This window comes from Schistocerca gregaria, chromosome 3 (assembly GCF_023897955.1).
Source record: "Schistocerca gregaria isolate iqSchGreg1 chromosome 3, iqSchGreg1.2, whole genome shotgun sequence".
Taxonomy (NCBI): Eukaryota; Metazoa; Arthropoda; class Insecta; order Orthoptera; family Acrididae; genus Schistocerca; species Schistocerca gregaria.
This window is the reverse complement of record NC_064922.1, coordinates 157,995,755-158,014,289: the sequence shown is the minus strand read 5'-3', so window position 1 is coordinate 158,014,289 and position 18,535 is coordinate 157,995,755. Positions and strand designations below refer to the sequence as shown.

Below are 18,535 nucleotides of genomic sequence, written 5' to 3'. Positions count from 1 at the left end.
TATAGTTTTGATTAACTAAGTACATTGCAGGAGTGACTTAAGTACATAGGTAAGTGGACCAATGTCTTCTCTGCCGTTTCACAGACATAGAAATGAAAGATGCTTTGTAATTTTTGCTCTTCTATAAGGTTCATTTATTTAACATTACTGTCTTTGGAAGTAATTTAGTTAGCACCACACGAAAACTTATTTTGTGTCTACATCAGTAACGTGGTATGCAGGAGAGGAAAAGTAATCCTAATGATAAATAATCTGTAGGATCTACACACAAGCCTTTCATAACGTGCTCAAGTTTATTTGAGAAGATCCACAGTCTTAAAAAATATGAACGTTCAGTGACTAACATGAACATAATAAAATACAAAAAAATTCAACAAGTTTCCCAGCTTACTAGTGAACACTGAAAACTACACGCAAGCTTGGGAGTACATGTAACCATTTAAAGTGTTCTAGGTTTAGTTTTTGAATAGAAGAAATAACGTTGCATTTACAAAATTTTTGTCTGTTGAGACTTCTCTTTTACTGCACTGATATTCCATATTAGTTTCTTATTTTTCAGACTTCGTACCAAAACTAGTCCCCTAAGCCTTTTTTGCATGGTTTCGGTACAAATTTCTTCCAGTTCGGTTTTTTCGGTTGCACCTTGATTGCAGGTTTCTGTTCCAGTAGAGTGGGAGACGTTTTCCCCTTCTCATTCTTCCTAAAAACAAAGCCATAAATTTAAGTCTCTCAGTTTCACACAATCACATTAAAACAGTCTTCCCTGCCATAAAACATTCTTACCAAAGTTGCAAGGAAAAGAGATGGTTACCACTCTGGAAACACTATAACAAAAGTGACACTGATGGACTTGGCAATTGTTCCACATTGTTTCTAAAGCACAATTTTTATTGTTCCACTATGCTACCTTATAGATAAGTATGGACTTAAAATGTTAAGTACGGTTACAAGCATTTGAAATAAGATCTTGTGTCAATTATTTTCTCTGAGTGTAGGTTTAATATTAAATGTTTATGCTGCTAGAACTAACTGAGTAGATCAAGCTGCACTCCAAGATTCTGAAAACTAACTTTCTTAAATACACTGGTTCCAACAGAGGAGTTTGCGTAACTTGCGTCTAAGTCATCTAGTGGCCATATGTTCACGAATTGCTTTCGAAGACAAAGAAGCACGTTGATCCTTGGTTATTGGTTGGTTTATTGATTTGGAGCAGAGGACCAAACAGTGAGATAATTAGGTAATTGGTCCTATGGTCTAGGAAGGCAGGAAACAAGGCAGGGACAACAAATAGCACAGCCCAGTCAATGTGCAGACAAAGAAGGGGAAAAGGGGCATCAGGCAGCAGGAAAAGGAAATAACAGGAGGGGGTGGGGAGAGCAGGGGTGCCCTAAAAATGCTGTGCATGGTGGGGCACAGCCATCGACTCGTCCCAAGGCTCACAATATACCATTATCGGAAACAATGGGCAACATCAGGGGAATAAGACAAGAAAAGGAGAAACAGCACAACAGATTTAAGGAAAAGGAGGGGACAACTTGGTCAGCGAGAAGGAAATGTCAAGGTCTCCATAACCAATGCCTACATTGAGGGACTAATTCAAGAGGAAGATTCAAGGACTTATAAACGAAAGTACATATCACATAATGTGAGGGTCGTCTGCTAACACCCAAGACAAGGAAGGTTGGAGGGCCAAAAGGCAAGGGGCAGTCCAGCAAAATATAGATCACAGTGAGTGGTGCTCCACAACTACAAAGGGGAGCAGCTAATTGCAGAGCAAAAACCCATGTGTCAATCCAGTATGGCAAATATGAAGACCACAGAGGATGGTAGATTTCCACTGGGGAGGCAGAGGTAAGAATTCCACTGTGTGGCAGTCACCTTGATGGTACAGAGTTTATTAGGCAACAGGGTAGCTTCCCAAGAGTCAGCCCACAATTAAGCAAAAAGGGATTTGATGTAAAGACTAGGATCTGGAATAGCTGAATCTACATAGTGGGTGGGATTCCACCATGAACCAAAAGATTATGCACAGGGTTAGTGTGAAAGACACCAGTGGCTGAACAGATACCACAATGGTGAATCAGGATCAACAGGAGCAACATGGAAGGGGCATCTGATCCATAAATCAGAGAGCCATAGTCCAGACAGGACAAAACTGAGGCCTGGTAAAGGCTGGGAAGGGTCGAAGGAAGCCAAGGAAGCAAAGGACAGTTTACAAATCAGCCAAGCTTCAGATGACAGATATAGGGCAACCAAATAAGCTTGTTGTCAGGAAGACCCCAGAAATTTAACTGGGGAGTGCAGTCAGGTAATGGGCAACACAGTAGAGCTCCAGATCACGAAGAGCTGTAGTACAGCAACAGAAATTCACCAGCCATGACTTAAGATAACTGGAAACAATGCGAGAGTGTCTACATGGAAGTGCACTGGATGGCACCCTGAAGCAATCGTTTTGCAGAGGCCACCCAGTGGTAGCTAGCCCAAGTACAGAAATCTATACACAGAGCAAGGGTGACCACAGGACCACTAATGGCGATTTGAAGAAAGAATACTGAGCCCTGTGGATAACCATTCTCCTGTGTCTAGAGTTCTGAAAACGGTGCCAACCTGGAGTCTGAATGACTAGTGGAACTGGTAAATAAAATTCGGGAGGTGCACGAAACAGCACGCCCACAGAGTAAGGAGGATGCGATAGCGCCAAGCTCTGTCTTAGGCCTTACGAAGATCGAAGAAAACTTCGACAAGATGGCGGCGCTGAGAAAACGCCTGCTGAACAGTGGTTTACAACCTAAGCAGATGATTTATCAGACTGTCCTTCCCTAAACCCACAATGGTTAGGAGATGAAAGGTCCTAAGATTCAAGGACCAAATTGAGCTGGTGAACCATCATTCATTCTAGTAACCTCAGGTAACATTGGTCAGACTGATGGGTCAGTAACGTTTGCCAGGCTTAAGGACAGAAAGCACAATACTTTGGAAAGCAAATACCTTGGAGCCACATGTAGTTAAACACCTGGAGGTGATAGCGGTGTTATGGAGGTTTGAGGGTTAAATCAATTAGTTATGGATGGAAAGAGGACAGGAGTGGAAAGTGGGGATTACCAGAAGAAGCTCCCACCCAGTAAAAGGTTATTATAGTATTCCACTTGCTTCAGCCTGCTCACTCTGGAGGAGGGAGGCAGCTGGATATGAGGCTGACATGGATGCTGTCGCAAAATTGGTCACGATGTTTTTCGTGAGAACTGATGGATCTGTACAAACACCACCTGGAAGGGCGAGACCTGGAACGACTGACTGCCACAGAGAACCATTGATGGTGTGGAGTGTAGCCGACACGCATGAAGGGACATTTGAACCTAGAGAGGGAGTTCTTAACGTACTTGTTTTCTCTAAGTAAAGAGTTTTGGCGTGAAGATGTTTGAAGGTAATAAGATTGGCAGAGGACAGGAGCCACTTAAGATGTTTCAAGGCGCGATGACAATCATGGATTGCAGTGACCATAGTGGTGCTCCACCACAGAATTGGCCGATGGCGAACAGGGCTTATCAAGCAGGGCATGGCAATATTAGCAGTGAGGATTATCTTCTCAGAGAGATCACAGACGACTTCAAATGGCTTTGAGCACTATGGGACTTAACTTCTAAGGTCATCAGTCCCGTAGATATTAGAACTACTTAAACCTAACTTATCTAAGGACATCACACACATCCATGCCCGAGGCAGGATTCGAACCTGCGACCGTAACGGTCTCGCGGTTCCAGACAAGCGCCTAGAACCACTCAGCCACTCCGGCCGGCGATGACGTTTCTTTTCCTTTTTTGTTTTGGTTTTAGGACGCAAAACTGCTATGGCCATTAGCGCACGGTCTGTGACTTAGGAAAAGGTAAAAAACGAAAATGGAAACCAGCAGCAATGGGAACGAAACAAAAAATTGGAGAAACTAAAAGCAGAAAGAAAGCTTAAAATACCACTACAGAAAGGGGTTGGTTGTCCCGAAAGAGCTTCAAATGACTGACATCTCACTGGCACAAACTCGAAAACGCGATCGGCTGAGCGCGTGTCATCTGCTATAATGGACGATATTTCAGGCGGCAGCTGTAGACGGGCGCGTAAAATATGGGCACTCAAGTAAAAGGTGTCACCGTCCACAGCAGAGAGCAGTGGGGGAGGATCGCCGCTTAAAATATGTCGATGGCTAAAAAGACAATGTCCTATCCGGAGTCTAGTTAAAATTACCTCCTCCCGACGACGCGTTCGGGAGGAAGAGGTCCAAGAACAGGGAAGAGCTTTCACGTCCCGCAATTTATTATCGCGCCATAAAAAAAGAACACGATGACATAAACCACTCCGTAGATCGGCGAAGGGAATCATGCGAATAGCTGGTCGAAGAAGAGAGACTGCTGCCTTGGTCACTATATCGGCCGCCTCATTTCCACAGATACCAACATGTCCTGGGATCCAGAGGAACGCCACAGAGACGCCCCCAAGTGGAGCAAGTGGAAGCAGTCCTGAATCCGATGGAGCAGAGGGCGGACAGGGTAGAGAGCATGGACACTGAGGAGAGAGCTGAGAGAATCTGAACAGATAACATACTGTATCCGCAGATGGCGACGGATGTATTGGACAGCCTGGAGAACAGCTTAAAGCTCCGCAGTATAAACCAAACACTGGTCGGGAAGCCGAAATCTATCTGGGGTGTCGCCAACAATATAGGCACTCCCAACAACTAACGATGTTTTCGAGCCATCAGTGTAAATAAATGTGGCCCCCATCATTTGTGAGCATAGAGCAGCGAATGCCCGACGATAAACAAGATGTACCATCCTTGGAAAACTGACAAAGGTCACGGAGCAGCCAGGTCTGCGGATGGAGCCAAGGCGGTGCTGTATCCCAAGTTGCCAAGAAAGTTTTAGGAAAGCGGAAGGAAAGAGAATGGAGAAGTTGACGGAAGAGGACTCCCGGTGGTAGTGGGAAGGAAGGGCGGCCTGCATGCCCTAAATCCAAGGAGGCGTCAAAAAAAAAATGTCATGGGCCGGATTAGCAGGCATGGAAGACAGCATAACGACTCAGAAGCACAGCTCGGCGATTGGACAGCGGAGGTTCAGTAGTCTCAACAAAGGCATTCCGCAGGGCTGGTGTAAAAAGCTCCAGACACTAAACGTAATCCACGGTGGTGGATTGAGTCGAGACGCCGAAGAATAGGCGGCCGAGAAGAGGAGTAAACTATGCTTCCATAGTCCAATTTCGAGCTCACTAAGGCGCGATAGAGGCGGAGAAGGACCACTCGGTCCGCTCCCCAGGACGTACCATTCAGGACACGGAGGGTGTTGAGGGATCGCAGACAGCGAGCCGAAAGATAGGAAACGTGGGAGGAGCAGCACAGTTTTCTGTCAAACATAAGACCCAAGAATTTAGCGACGTCCGAAAACAGAAAATCTACAGGTCCTAGATGTAAAGAAGGTGGAAGAAACTCCGTACAACGCCAAAAATTAATACAAACTGTCTTACTGGAAGAAAAGCGGAAGCCTGTTTCGATGCTCCAAGAGGGGAGGCGATCGAGACAGCCCTGAAAACGTTCAAGAAGGCTGGTCCATTGAGAGCTGTAGTAGATCGTAAAAGATGAACCCGTGGTCTTCGGTCCCGGGTTCGATCCACACCACTGCCTAAATTTTGATAAATAATCAGCATTGGCCGTCGAAGACTTCCGGCATAAGAAGTCAGCCTCATTCTGCCAACGGCCTTAAAGAGGGCGGAGGAGCGGATAGAGGTTCAGGGCGCTCTTGTCCTAGGGGTGGGAAATTGCCCCTAAAGGCGGAAGAATCAGCAATGATCAACGACATGAGGATGCAGAAGGCAATGGAAACCACTGCATTAAAGACACGTAATGTGTATCCACAGGACGTGTGGCCTGTAGTTGAAGTGTCATGATCTCTCCATTGGCAAAAGATTCCGGAATAGTCCCCCATTCGGATCTCCGGGAGGGGACTGCCAAGGGGGAGGTTACCATGAGAAAAAGATTGAATACTCAACGAAAGGATAACGTTCTACGAGTCGGGGCGTGGAATGTCAGAAGCTTGAACGTGGTAGGGAAACTAGAAAATCTGAAAAGGGAAATGCAAAGGCTCAATCTAGATATAGTAGGGGTCAGTGAAGTGAAGTAGAAGGAAGACAGGGATTTCTGGTCAGATGAGTATCGAGTAATAACAGCAGCAGAAAATGGGATAACAGGTGTAGGATTAGTTATGAATAGGAAGGTAGGGCAGAGGGTGTGTTACTGTGAACAGTTCAGTGACCGGGTTGTTCTAATCAGAATCGACAGCAGACCAACACCGACAACGATAGTTCAGGTATACATGCCGACGTCGCAAGCTGAAGATGAACAGGTAGAGAAAGTGTATGATATTGAAAGGGTAATGCAGTATGTAAAGGGGAATGAAAATCGAATAGTCATGGGCGACTGGTATGCAGTTGTAGGGGAAAGAGTAGAAGAAAAGGTTACAGGAGAATATGGGCTTGGGAAGAAGAATGAAAGAGGAGAAAGACTAATTGAGTTCTGTAACAAGTTTCAGCTAGTAATAGCTAATACCCTGTTCAAGAATCACAAGAGGAGGAGGTATACTTGGAAAGGGCCGGGAGATACGGGAAGATTTCAATTAGATTACGTCATGGTCAGACAGAGATTCCGAAACCAGATACTGGATTGTAAGGCGTACCCAGGAGCAGATATAGACTCAGATCACAATATGGTAGTGATGAGGAGTAGGCTGTAGTTCAAGACAGTCAGGAAGAATCAATACGCGAAGAAGTGGGATACGGAAGTTCTAAGGAATGACGAGGTACGTTTGAAGTTCTCTAACAGTATAGATACAGCAATAAGGAATGGCGCAGTAGGCAACACAGTTGAAGAGGAATGGACGTCTCTAAAAAGGGCCGTCACAGAAGTTTGGAAGGAAAACACAGGTACAAAGAAGGTAGGTGCGAAGAAACCATGGGTAACAGAAGAAATACTTCAGTTGATTGATTAAAGGAGGAAGTACAAACGTGTTCCGGGAAAATCAGGAATAAAGAAATACAAGTCGCTGAGGAATGAAATAGGAAGTGCAGGGAAGCTAATACGAAATGGCTGCAGGAAAAATGTGAAGACATCGAAAAAGATATGATTGTAGGAAGGACAGACTCAGCATACAGGAAAGTCTAAACAACCTTTGGTGACATTAAAAGCAACGGTGGTAACATTAAGAGTGCAACGGGAATTCCATTGTTAAATGCAGAGGAGAGAGCAGATAGGTGGAAACAATACATTGAAAGCCTCTATGAGGGTGAAGATTTGTCTGATGTGATAGAAGAAGAAACAGGAGTCGATTTAGAAGAGATAGGGGATCCAGTATTAGAATCGGAATTTAAAAGAGCTTTGGAGAACTTACGGTCAAATAAGGCAGAAGGGATAGATAACATTCCATCAGAATTTCTAAAATCATTAGGGGAAGTGGCAACAAAACGACTGTTCACGTTGGTGTGTAGAATATGAGTCTGGCGACATACCATCTGACTTTCGAGAAAGCATCATCCACACAATTCCGAAGACGGCAAGAGCTGACTAGTGCGAGAATTATCGCACAATCAGATTAACAGCTCAGGCATCGAAGCTGCGTACAAGAATAATATACAGAAGAATAGAAAAAATTGAGAATGCGCTAGGTGACGATCAGTTTGGCTTTAGGAAAAGTAAAGGCACGAGAGAGGCAATTCTGACGTTACGGCTAATAATGGAACCAAGGCTGAAGAAAAATCAAGACACGTTCATAGGATTTGTCGACCTGGAAAAAGCGTTCGACAATATAAAATGGTGCAAGCTGATCAAGATTCTGAAAAAAGTAGGGTAAGCTATAGGGAGAGACGGGTCATTCAATATGTACAACAACCAAGAGGGAATAATAACAGTGGACCATCAAGAGCGAAGTGTTCATATTAAGAAGGGAGTAAGAAGAGGCTGTAGCCTTTCGCCCCTTCTCTTCAATCTGTACATCGAGGAAGCAATGCTGGAAATAAAAGAAATGTTCAGGAGTGGAATTAAAATACAAGGTGAAAGGATATCAATGATACGATTCTCTGATGACATTGCTATCCTGAGTGAAAGTGAAGAAGAATTAAATGATCTGCTGAACGGAATGAACAGTCTAATGAGTACACAGTATGGTTTGAGAGTAAATCGGAGGAAGACGAAGGTAATGAGAAGTAGTAGAAATGAGAACAGTCAGAAACGTAACATCAGGATTGATGGTCACGAAGTCAATGAAGTTAAGGAATTCTGCTACCTAGGCAGTAAAATAACCAATGACGGACGGAGCGAGGAGGACATCAAAAGCAGACTCGCTATGGAAAACAAGGCATTTCTGGCTAAGAGAAGTCTACTTATGTCTAATACCGGCCTTAATTTGAGGAAGAAATTTTTGAGGATGTACGTCTGGAGTACAGCATCGTATGGTAGTGAAACATGGACTGTGGGAAAACCGGAATAGAAGAGAATCGAAGCATTTGAGATGTGCTGTAGACCAATGTTGAAAATTAGGTGGACTGATAAGGTAAGGAACGAGGAGGTTCTACGCAGAATCCGAGAGGAAAGGAATATGTGGAAAACACTAAGAAGGAGAAGGGACAGGATGATAGGACATCTAAGACATAAGGGAATGACTTCCATGGTACTAGAGGGAGCTGTAGAGGGCAAAAACTGTAGAGGGAGACAGATTGGAATACGTCAAGCAAATAATTCAGGACGTAGGTTGCAAGTGCTACTCTGAGATGAAGAGGTTAGCACAGGAAAGGAATTCGTGGCGGGCCGCATCAAACCAGTCAGTAGACTGATGACAAAAAACATTAGATCGCAAAATCGTCCACGAGACATCAGGAAGGAGACAATTCATAATTGGATTAATGGCAATGGCAAACTACACCACATAGCACGGAGCGCTGGGGTACCCCAGGTTCTTGGGAAAAAGTACGGGAGAGTAGTGTTCACCAGCACTCGAAATGTGCGCTCTGCCATAAATTCGCAAAGAAGAAGGGGCAACCGACCGCGAAAGACCCAAGAGAACAGTGTGCGGAGGATGCCTGTCCTCGAACAGGTATCGTATGCTCTCTCCAGATCATGAGATGTTGCTACTGTTTGGCGTTTCCGGAGAAAATTGTTAATGATATAAGTGGAGAGAGCAACAAGATGGTCAATTGCAGAACGATGCTTTCGGAAACCGCATTTGGCAGATTTTAAAAGACTGCGGGACTCCAGCCACCAAGCTAAACGGAAATTCACCATACGCTCCAAAACCTTACTTACACTACTCGTGAGAGCAATGGGGCGATAGCTAGAGGGGAGATATTTGTCTTTTCCAGGTTTCGGAACAGGAACGATAGCTCCCCGCCATCGTCTGGGAAGAGTACTGTCGGTCCAAATTCAAAGAAGGGAACAGACTATGGTATGATAAATGCAGCAACATTTGGATGTGGATACCATCCGGTCCTGGGGCGGAGGAGCGAGATGAGAGCATGGCGGAGTTCCCGCATGGAGAAAACAGTTTGTAGCTTTCGCGATTTTGAGGAGAAAGGAAGAGGTCGCAATTCCGCTGAACGTTTTCCGGGAGAAACGCTGGCGGGCAATTTGAAGAGCCCGAAATCTCACCAATGAGAAATTGCGACGGGGTCCACTAATGTATCATGCTCGACAGTGAGCCCAGAGACCGGGGAGAAACTAGGCGCGTCTGATAACCGCCGAATCCGACTCCAAACTTCCGAGGAAGGAGTGAAGGTGTTAAATGAGCTAGTAAAGAAGTCCCAGCTTGCTTTCTTGCTATCGCGGATGACGTGACGGCATCGCGCACGGAACTGCTTATAGCGGATACAGTTGGCCAAAGTAGGATGGTGTCTGAAAACGCGAAGAACACGTCGCGCTCACGTATTGCGTCACGGCATGTCTCATTCCACCAAGGAACTGGGGGGGCGCCGAGCTAATTCGGAGGTGCGAGGTATTGAACGTTCCGCAGCTGTAGGAATAACGTTTGTAATATGAGTGACATCGTCGACGCTAGGAAAGCGACGGTCATCGAATGTCCCTAGAGACGAAAAGTGTCCAATCGGCTTGGGCAAACTTCCACCGTCTTGGGCGCATATATAGCAGTTGTGGCTGTAATCGAAGGACACAGGGCAAGTGGTCACTCGAGTGTATCAGCAAGGGCGAACCATTCGAAGCGCCGAGCTAGCAGAACAGTACCGACCGAAAGGTTCCAAATGAGAGAAATTTGTCGTGGAGGCAGACAAAAATGTAGGATCCCCAGTGTTGAGGCAAACAAGGTCTGCTTGGTGGAAGAAGTCTATCAATAGTAAGCCACGCAGACAAGGACGTGGAGATCCCCAAGGCGGCTGGTGGTCATTTAAGTCCCCAACTAGCAAATAGGGAGGGGGGGGGGGGTGTAGGCTGACCAAGAAGATGGAGATCAGCTCGTGCCATTGGTGTGGACGATGGAATGTCTACAGTACAAAGAGAGGTGTATCCAGAAAGGGAAAGACGGACAGCGACTGCTTGGAAGGAAGTTTAAAGGGGATTGGGTGATAATGGAGACTATCATGGAGAAGAATCATGAGTTCATGTGATGGAGTGCCTTCAACAGAGGGGAGATCAAATCGGACTGTCTGAAAATGGGTGAAAAGCGGTCATGGAGACGTAGCTTTGTTTCCTGAAGACAAAAAATGACTGGCGAGTAGGATCGTAAGAGGATCGTCGCTTCATCCCGATTGGCTCGAATGCCACGGGTATTCCAAAGGATAATGGACATAGGGTGGACATAAAATGGAAGAATGTGACCAAGGTTTCCGTCAACTCAACGACTGCTCAGAGCTTGTGACCGACAGCGTGGAACGGCACTCAGCCAAAGGCAGAAGATCTTGATCCATAGGTTGTTCAGAAGCAGCTCCTGACACGCAATGGCAGAGGAGAGGAACTGGGTTTCTTATTAGCCTTCTTGGAAACTGTTTAGATGGAGGAACCGATGGTTGTGAAATTGGAGTATGTAAAAAAATACTCACGAGTATGCTCTTTTTTGGAAGTCCGGGTGCCTGACTTGGGATCGAGATTTAGCAGAACCCAATGAAGGATGAGCCATGAAGTGAGCAGGTGAAAGTGGGGAAGTTGAACGGGCGACCTTTACGCTGGCCGTTCTGACGACCAGGTCACTAAAGGTGAGATCACAAGTCTGTGTGGGCGCCGCCTTTGTTGGCCAAGGAGAGGCAAGGACAGTGCTGTATTTTCCTGTCTGAGGCACAGTGGGCTTTCGACTGGCGAATAATTTTCGAGCAGCAAAGGTCGACACCTTTTCCTTCACTCTGATTTCCTGAATGAGCTTTTAGTCTTTGAAAATGGGGCAATCTCTAGAGGAAGCAGCGTGGTCACACATACAGTTAATGGAATGAGGGGATGGAGGTGGACATGCACCCTCATGGGCATCCTTGCCACACACAACCCATTTGGCCAGATTGGAAGAGGACTGGCTGGTATGATTGAACTGGTGACACCGATAGCAACATGTAGGGTTTGGGATGTTAGGGCAAACGGAAATTCTCAAAGCCCGCTTTATTGTTCGATGGGAGTTTAACTATGTCAAATGTCAAGACAGTACGGGTTGGAATGATGTTCGTGTCAACCCTTTTCATGACTATGAACAGCCGTTACGCCCTGGTCAGGTAGTGTTGAATTTCCTCGGACAATCCGTCGAGGGAGCGTGTATCAACGACTCCACGTGAGGAATTTAAAGTGCGGTGCACTTCCACCTGGACAGGGAAGGTGTGGAGCCGTGAAGCAAGAAGCAATTTTTGTGCCTGGAGGGCACTAACTGTTTCTAACATCAAGGTGCCATTTCGTAATCTGGAACAAGACTTTACAGGACCTGCAATTGCGGCGACACCTTTCTGAATAATGAAAGGTGTGACCATGGAGAAGTCGTGACCTTCGTCAGACCGAGAAACAAGAAGGAACTGTGGCAACGATGGAAGAACTGTCTGTGGCTGAGACTCAGTGAACTTACACTTGTGAGCAGACATAGTGGAAGATGAAACCATTGCAGAAGTATCCCCCATGATTACCGGCGTCTCCGATGGCGCGCTCCTCTCTTGTGGGGGCCGTCTCTGACTACACTCCCGCCTTAGATGATTGTTCACATCTCAGGTCGCACCGCCCGAGAAACGGACGGAGGGACCAATCGGGATGGTCGCAAGGTGTCAGCTCAGGCTATCTCCCCTCCCTCGGCCTGGCCTTTACCTGACAGTACATGCATGCCTTACTTTTCTACCCAGGGTGGGGAATTACACGTGGGTCAGCCTTCGAGGAGGCAAGGAAGAGGAGGCAAGGAAGAGGAGGCAAGGAAGAGGAGGCAAGGAAGAGGAGGCAAGGAAGAGGAGGCAAGGAAGAGGAGGCAAGGAAGAGGAGGCAAGGAAGAGGAGGCAAGGAAGAGGAGGCAAGGAAGAGGAGGCAAGGAAGAGGAGGCAAGGAAGAGGAGGCAAGGAAGAGGAGGCAAGGAAGAGGAGGCAAGGAAGAGGAGGCAAGGAAGAGGAGGCAAGGAAGAGGAGGCAAGGAAGAGGAGGCAAGGAAGAGGAGGCAAGGAAGGGGAGGCAAGGAAGGGGAGGCAAGGAAGGGGAGGCAAGGAAGGGGAGGCAAGGAAGGGGAGGCAAGGAAGGGGAGGCAAGGAAGGGGGCAAGGAAACAAACTAAGGAAGAAACCAGAATAAGCGAAAAACCAAAATGACCACAAATGTAAGTCGTCGCACCGTCTCTGGACACAGGTGCAAACTATCCCCTTGAGGGGGAGGGGGGGGGGGTCCTTCTAGTCACCTCTTATGACAGGCGGGAATACCTCGGGCCTATTCTTACCCCAGACCCACAGGGGGTCTGTAACATCTGCACCAGACACTTGTCATATAGGTGTCAGCAGCTGCAGCGCCATATTCTGTATTCTGCCCGTTTATTGATCTCTGTATTTGAATATGCATGCCTTTACCAGTTTGCTTGGCAGTTCAGTGAATGATACTGAATCGCTTCTTGTGTAGAAGCATCAGGTAGTGTTTAGTTCTATGTATGAAACGAGTGTATTCCGTTAACTTCGGTTTTAAAAGCGCCGGACTCATTGTTCAGGATCCGAACACTAAGAAAGATTGCCGAACAAAGAATTGGAAGTAAACTATTGTTACAGTAGTTCGGCAATGGCGGATGGTTCGTGTGTGATTTGAGTGGTGTGAGTGGTCTGATTGAAGGAAACAAGGTCGAGCGTATGAAGTGTGAACTATTAAGTAGTTTTGATCTGACTATAGAGTCGATAGCTGCACCAGACGTGTGTCTGGGTTGAAGCACACAAAAACAAACCGTCTGCAGTAGTTTACCTGGCTGGAACGTCCCTGGTGGCACGAGCGCCGGTCCTAGCTGCGACCTTCGCTGGCACGGGTGGCGACGGTTGTTTCTGCAGGGGGACCTGCTTCAGCTGAATCTGCGTCAGCGCCCTCCTGGTAGGTTTGCTGTGCCTGGCCTGCGGCGGGGTCTTCTGCTTCGGCGGCGGTGTCTGCGGCCTCGCCCGCGTCTTCAGCGGCGGCGGCTTCGGTGGCGCCACAGCCGCCGGCTGCGCCTGCAGTTGCTCCTCGCCCGGCTGGCGGCCGGCCCCCTGCTGCTGGCGCTGGCGGTTGTCGTCCTCGAGGCGCTCCAGCCCCCGCCGGCAGCCGTCGAGCGCGCGCCGCAGGCTGGCGCCAGCGACGTCCAGCCGGCGCAGCAGCCGCTTGCACAGCTCGCCGGCGCGCTGCATCTGCTGCCGGCACCGCTGCTCCTGCTCCGCGCCGCTCCCCGCCGCTGTCGTCACGCTACCTGCTGAGTGCCGCACGTTTGTTTACAACCCGCTACGGCGTTTATCGTCAGCGCGTACTACGAGGGTCACTCCAAAAGAAATGCCCACTATTTTTGTAAAAATACAGTTTTCATCCTGCGTGTGTGAAAGTTTTACAGTGTGTAGATACATCCTTCCCGCTTGTTTTCAAACTTAGTTCAACCTGTTCCGCGAGTGGCGCCGTTACTACACTTTACGTTCGCCAGAAGCTATGTGCTGTCATAGAATTCCTGTGCTGTGAAAACGAGACAGTCGGAAACATCTCCAAAAGGTAGAAAAAGGTAGAAAAAGGTAGAAAAAGGTAGAAAAAGGTAGAAAAAGGTAGAAAAAGGTAGAAAAAGGTAGAAAAAGGTAGAAAAAGGTAGAAAAAGGTAGAAAAAGGTAGAAAAAGGTAGAAAAAGGTAGAAAAAGGTAGAAAAAGGTAGAAAAAGGTAGAAAAAGGTAGAAAAAGGTAGAAAAAGGTAGAAAAAGGTAGAAAAAGGTAGAAAAAGGTAGAAAAAGGTAGAAAAAGGTAGAAAAAGGTAGAAAAAGGTAGAAAAAGGTAGAAAAAGGTAGAAAAAGGTAGAAAAAGGTAGAAAAAGGTAGAAAAAGGTAGAAAAAGGTAGAAAAAGGTAGAAAAAGGTAGAAAAAGGTAGAAAAAGGTAGAAAAAGGTAGAAAAAGGTAGAAAAAGGTAGAAAAAGGTAGAAAAAGGTAGAAAAAGGTAGAAAAAGGTAGAAAAAGGTAGAAAAAGGTAGAAAAAGGTAGAAAGCTCCTCGTTTTTAATTGAAGGAGATAGTTGCTTTTAAAATCAGTCATTAGTTATTGCAATATATGAAGTGTGATAAAGGTTAATTATTGTGTCATTAAGCAGCGGTAAAGGGCTATGATTCTTCTCTTTGCAAACTTGGTACACTTTGTGCGTGAAAGGAATTCTTCTGATGCGTTCCTAGCTGGGAAGCCCGGCGACCAGCTTGACACAGGTAGTGCGCCCACGGGCGAACGGTGGTCGCGCGCCCATGTCGGCACGCTTCACAGAGGTCAGGCCCCCAGAGGGTTAGCGACAGGCAAAGACGCTGCATACATCAACACGCTGCCAAGGGAAGCCGTGGACTGTCGCACGTGTGCCCGAGCCAGCGGAAACTACAAACGTACAGCGAAAAGCAGTTTTGTCACGATTCTAGGTAACGCGCGTAGAGCGGCGAGTTAAATAGCAACAACACGACTTGGGTGTCCAAGAATCTCAAGTGACCCGAGGAATTTTGGCCGTTTCCCGCGAGCAGAACACCTGGGAACGTAGCGGCAATACTCAAAGGGAGAAGTCTTAGTTTATTGAACGCTGTTTTCCGAAATTCCTTCACCAAGGAAGACGAACGAAATATTCCAGGATTTGAAACACGAACAACTACTAGCATGAGTGAGTCAGTCTCTCTCTCTCTCTCTCTCTCTCTCTCTCTCTCTCTCTCTCTCTCTCTCTCTCTCTCTCCCCCCAAGGAGTGCACGAGTTTTGGTGTTGGGCATTCCGAATATTGCTTCCGATAAGTCGCAAGGACTCTTATCGCTTGTCATGAGACAATGCACTTTGCATTCGTCGCAAACAGCGTAGAGAGCAAATTTTGTTAGATCCCAGTAGGCGAGCTTCACTCACTGCGCGCGTTATCAAGAGCTTAACTCAGGATCACATTTTGATTTACTACATGTCGATGACGGTAGTACTGTTACAACAGTTTCCAGATTTGTTTAATGCAGTTTGACGTAGGTTTGCAGTTGCAGATGGACGTATACCATCGTCCAGTAATTATAACTTCCAGTAGCAGGTTTGGGTCACTATTTTCAGCGTAGGGCATGTTAGACGCTATCAACTACGTCGCCGGCAGAGTCTTGATGCAGCCGCACGCAATCAGCCGACTCCACCGCCACGCCGACCACGCTATGACCATGATAACACAGAAAACGCCAGCTTTCCTAGCTGTGCATTCTTTCGCTTTCTTCAATTTCCTTGCAATGTGTTAGATGCCCATAAAGACGCAAGGCACAGTATTCACCGTTTGCCCGCTAAGAGAGCCATATTTTCAGCTGGTTTTTTATTCCTTCCTCATTTAATACATCAGGTCAACCCGTCTCGCGTAATTTATATTTTAAATTAGAATGAAGTCATACAATGCTATGTTAGAAGGCAAATACCAGAGCAGGCGACTTATATAATTCACTTGTGAACTCTTGGTGTCAATTCAATTCTATTTGTTTTTTTTTATTTTTGATACTTTACAGTATCTGGCAACCCTTTATTTTTATCATAATTTGAATAAGTTGTGAGTCATTGTTAAATGAATTTGATAAAATTTCAATAATTATTGCATGTTCCGTTTAATGCAGTTTCACTGACTAAACCACATATATGCTGAACAGCACTCCTTGCATTTCATTTATAGAATTTATATCAAAATTCACACATCTTTCTCCATCCCACACGTGGTATCATGCAAGGTGTATGGACATGCTGCTGTCGATCGCAGTACAGTTAGTCGGTGGGCAAGCAGTTTACGTGATGAAAGCGGGCACGGCAATATTGAGGATTGCCCTCGCAGCGGCAGGCCACGTACTGCACACACTCTACACAATGCGCAGGGTTAACGAATTGGTGACTGCTGACAGACGCATCACAGTGAACGAATTGTCACGCTACGTTGGGATAGGAGTAGGAAGTGGCTCACAAAGAAACAAGAAAAACGGTATGCAACGAACTTTTGGAACACTACAAGAATGGAGATTAATTTCTTGGAAGAATTGTGACAGGTGATGAAACATGGCTCCATCGTTTTTCACCAGAGACGAAGTGGCAATCGGTGGAGTGGCATCATGCAAATTCACCCAAGGAAAAAAAATTCAAAACCACACCTTCTGCTGGAAACGTTATGGCTGTAGAGATTTTCGATTCCGGAGGACTCTTGCTTGTGCACATCGTACCAAGTGGAACCACCATAAATTCTGATGTACATATGAAGACACTGAAGAAACTTCAAGATTGAATCGTGTTCGACCACATTGGCAAAAGCAGGATGTTTTGCTGTTGCACGACAATGCACGGGAACATGTCAGTCAAAAAACCATGGAAGCCATCACAAAACTCTGATGGACAACACTGAAACACCCGACAGTCCTGACCTGGCTCCATGTGACTATCATCTCTTTGGCAAACTAAAAGATTCTCTTCGTGGAACAATGTTTGAAGATGACTCCTTGTGCACGCTGCCAAACAGTGGCTCCAATAGGTTGGTCCAGAATTTTACCATGCGGGTATACAGGCGCTGGTTCCAAGATGGCGTAAGGCAGTTGCGAGGGATGGAAATTATGTGGAGAAATGATATTGTTCCTGAAGGGTGCATCTTCACAATGTAGAACTGTCAAACGTTTAGAATAAAAGATGGATTGAAAAATAGTGTGCAGTTCTTTTTGAGTGATCCTCGTACTTTTACAAGTGCAACTTTCGGAAGACTAAAAACCTAATTTCAGAAAACTGTTTCTCACAAACAGTATTACATGATGCGCCTTTGTTTACATGTGACAGACATGAGGTACTGTGGCACTCCTCCTTCCCAAGATATACTTGGGCGTTTACACAGGCCTACATATCAATGTTTGGGAGAATGGGGAAGCACCCATTACATAAGGACAAATATCACTTAATACAAGTATATGGAAATTTAAAATTTTGCATCAAATATATATATTACTGCATGTAGTCTAGAATTAAAAGTCGCCCAAGTTCTATTCTTTAGAACAGAAGTGTCAAAACCAAAACAGCTTTCATCAGCATTTCTCTACCCATAGATCACTGACGTGTTTTATGTGGGAAACATTGAAATTTAATTATTTTATACATTTGTTTTATCCACTGTGTTAAAAATTCTTACAAATAACCTAAATCGCAATAATTTTAATGAAAACATTAGCTCATCTGACAAATTTATGGCTTACAAAAAAATTAATACAAACATTTTACAAATTAAGACTAACGGTTATAATGCTTTAAATCCAAATATTTATAAGCAATAACACCTCGCAAGAAAATTAACTTATCAGTCAATGTGTTTAGCCTATCTGAGGGAAACAAGTGAGTATTTTTTATTTAAACTGAAGCTTAGGCCTATTTCTGCAAGCAAATGTCACAAAAACACTTTGCACCACAGTCACCTTGCAAAGAGCATTGATCTAAAGCCCACAGGCTATTCATCCCAAACTGACCATAAATGTACTACATTTCTTCCTTTCCATTGTATGGCAAATCATGAAATTCGAAATACAACTTATCTTCATTTATGTTAATATCACAGTCTTCAGAATCCGAACCGAAGTTTGAATTGTGGTTGCGTTTTGTAACTGGTTTCCTTTGCTTTGTCTCTTTCGTCCTACATTCCTTACGTTTCTTTTTGAGTAGCTTCTTCACTTTAGCACTTCCACTCAAAATTTCTGAATGTTATTTGGGGTTTACTTTGTTTCTTTGCTTTGGGCTTCTCGTAAGTCACAATTATACCTACGTTTTGATTGAGAAGCAATGTTCAGAGTTTTTTTTGAGCTGAGGCACTGGAGCCAAATGACCAGTGAGTGTTGATGTGGATTGATTGCTTGCCAAACAGAATGCTGAACGCGCC

The 18,535-nt window shown here is 45.6% G+C and overlaps 1 protein-coding gene across 2 annotated transcripts in view; it reads right to left on the bottom strand.

Moving 5' to 3' along the window:
* Nucleotides 1-274: 274 nt before the first annotated feature.
* LOC126353915 (histone H1-I-like) overlaps nucleotides 275-18,535 on the bottom strand; it is a 38,145-nt gene continuing 19,884 nt past the window's right edge. The window contains exons 2-3 of one of the 2 annotated variants that reach the window (XM_050003148.1): nucleotides 13,416-13,887; nucleotides 275-700 (exon numbers count right to left, since the gene is read on the bottom strand). In XM_050003148.1, coding sequence (XP_049859105.1) covers nucleotides 574-700; nucleotides 13,416-13,887 — 599 coding nt within the window. In that variant the 3' untranslated portion in view covers nucleotides 275-573. Of the gene's footprint in view, nucleotides 701-13,415; nucleotides 13,891-18,535 lie in introns of both variants that reach the window. The other variant, XM_050003147.1, reaches the window with a different exon arrangement.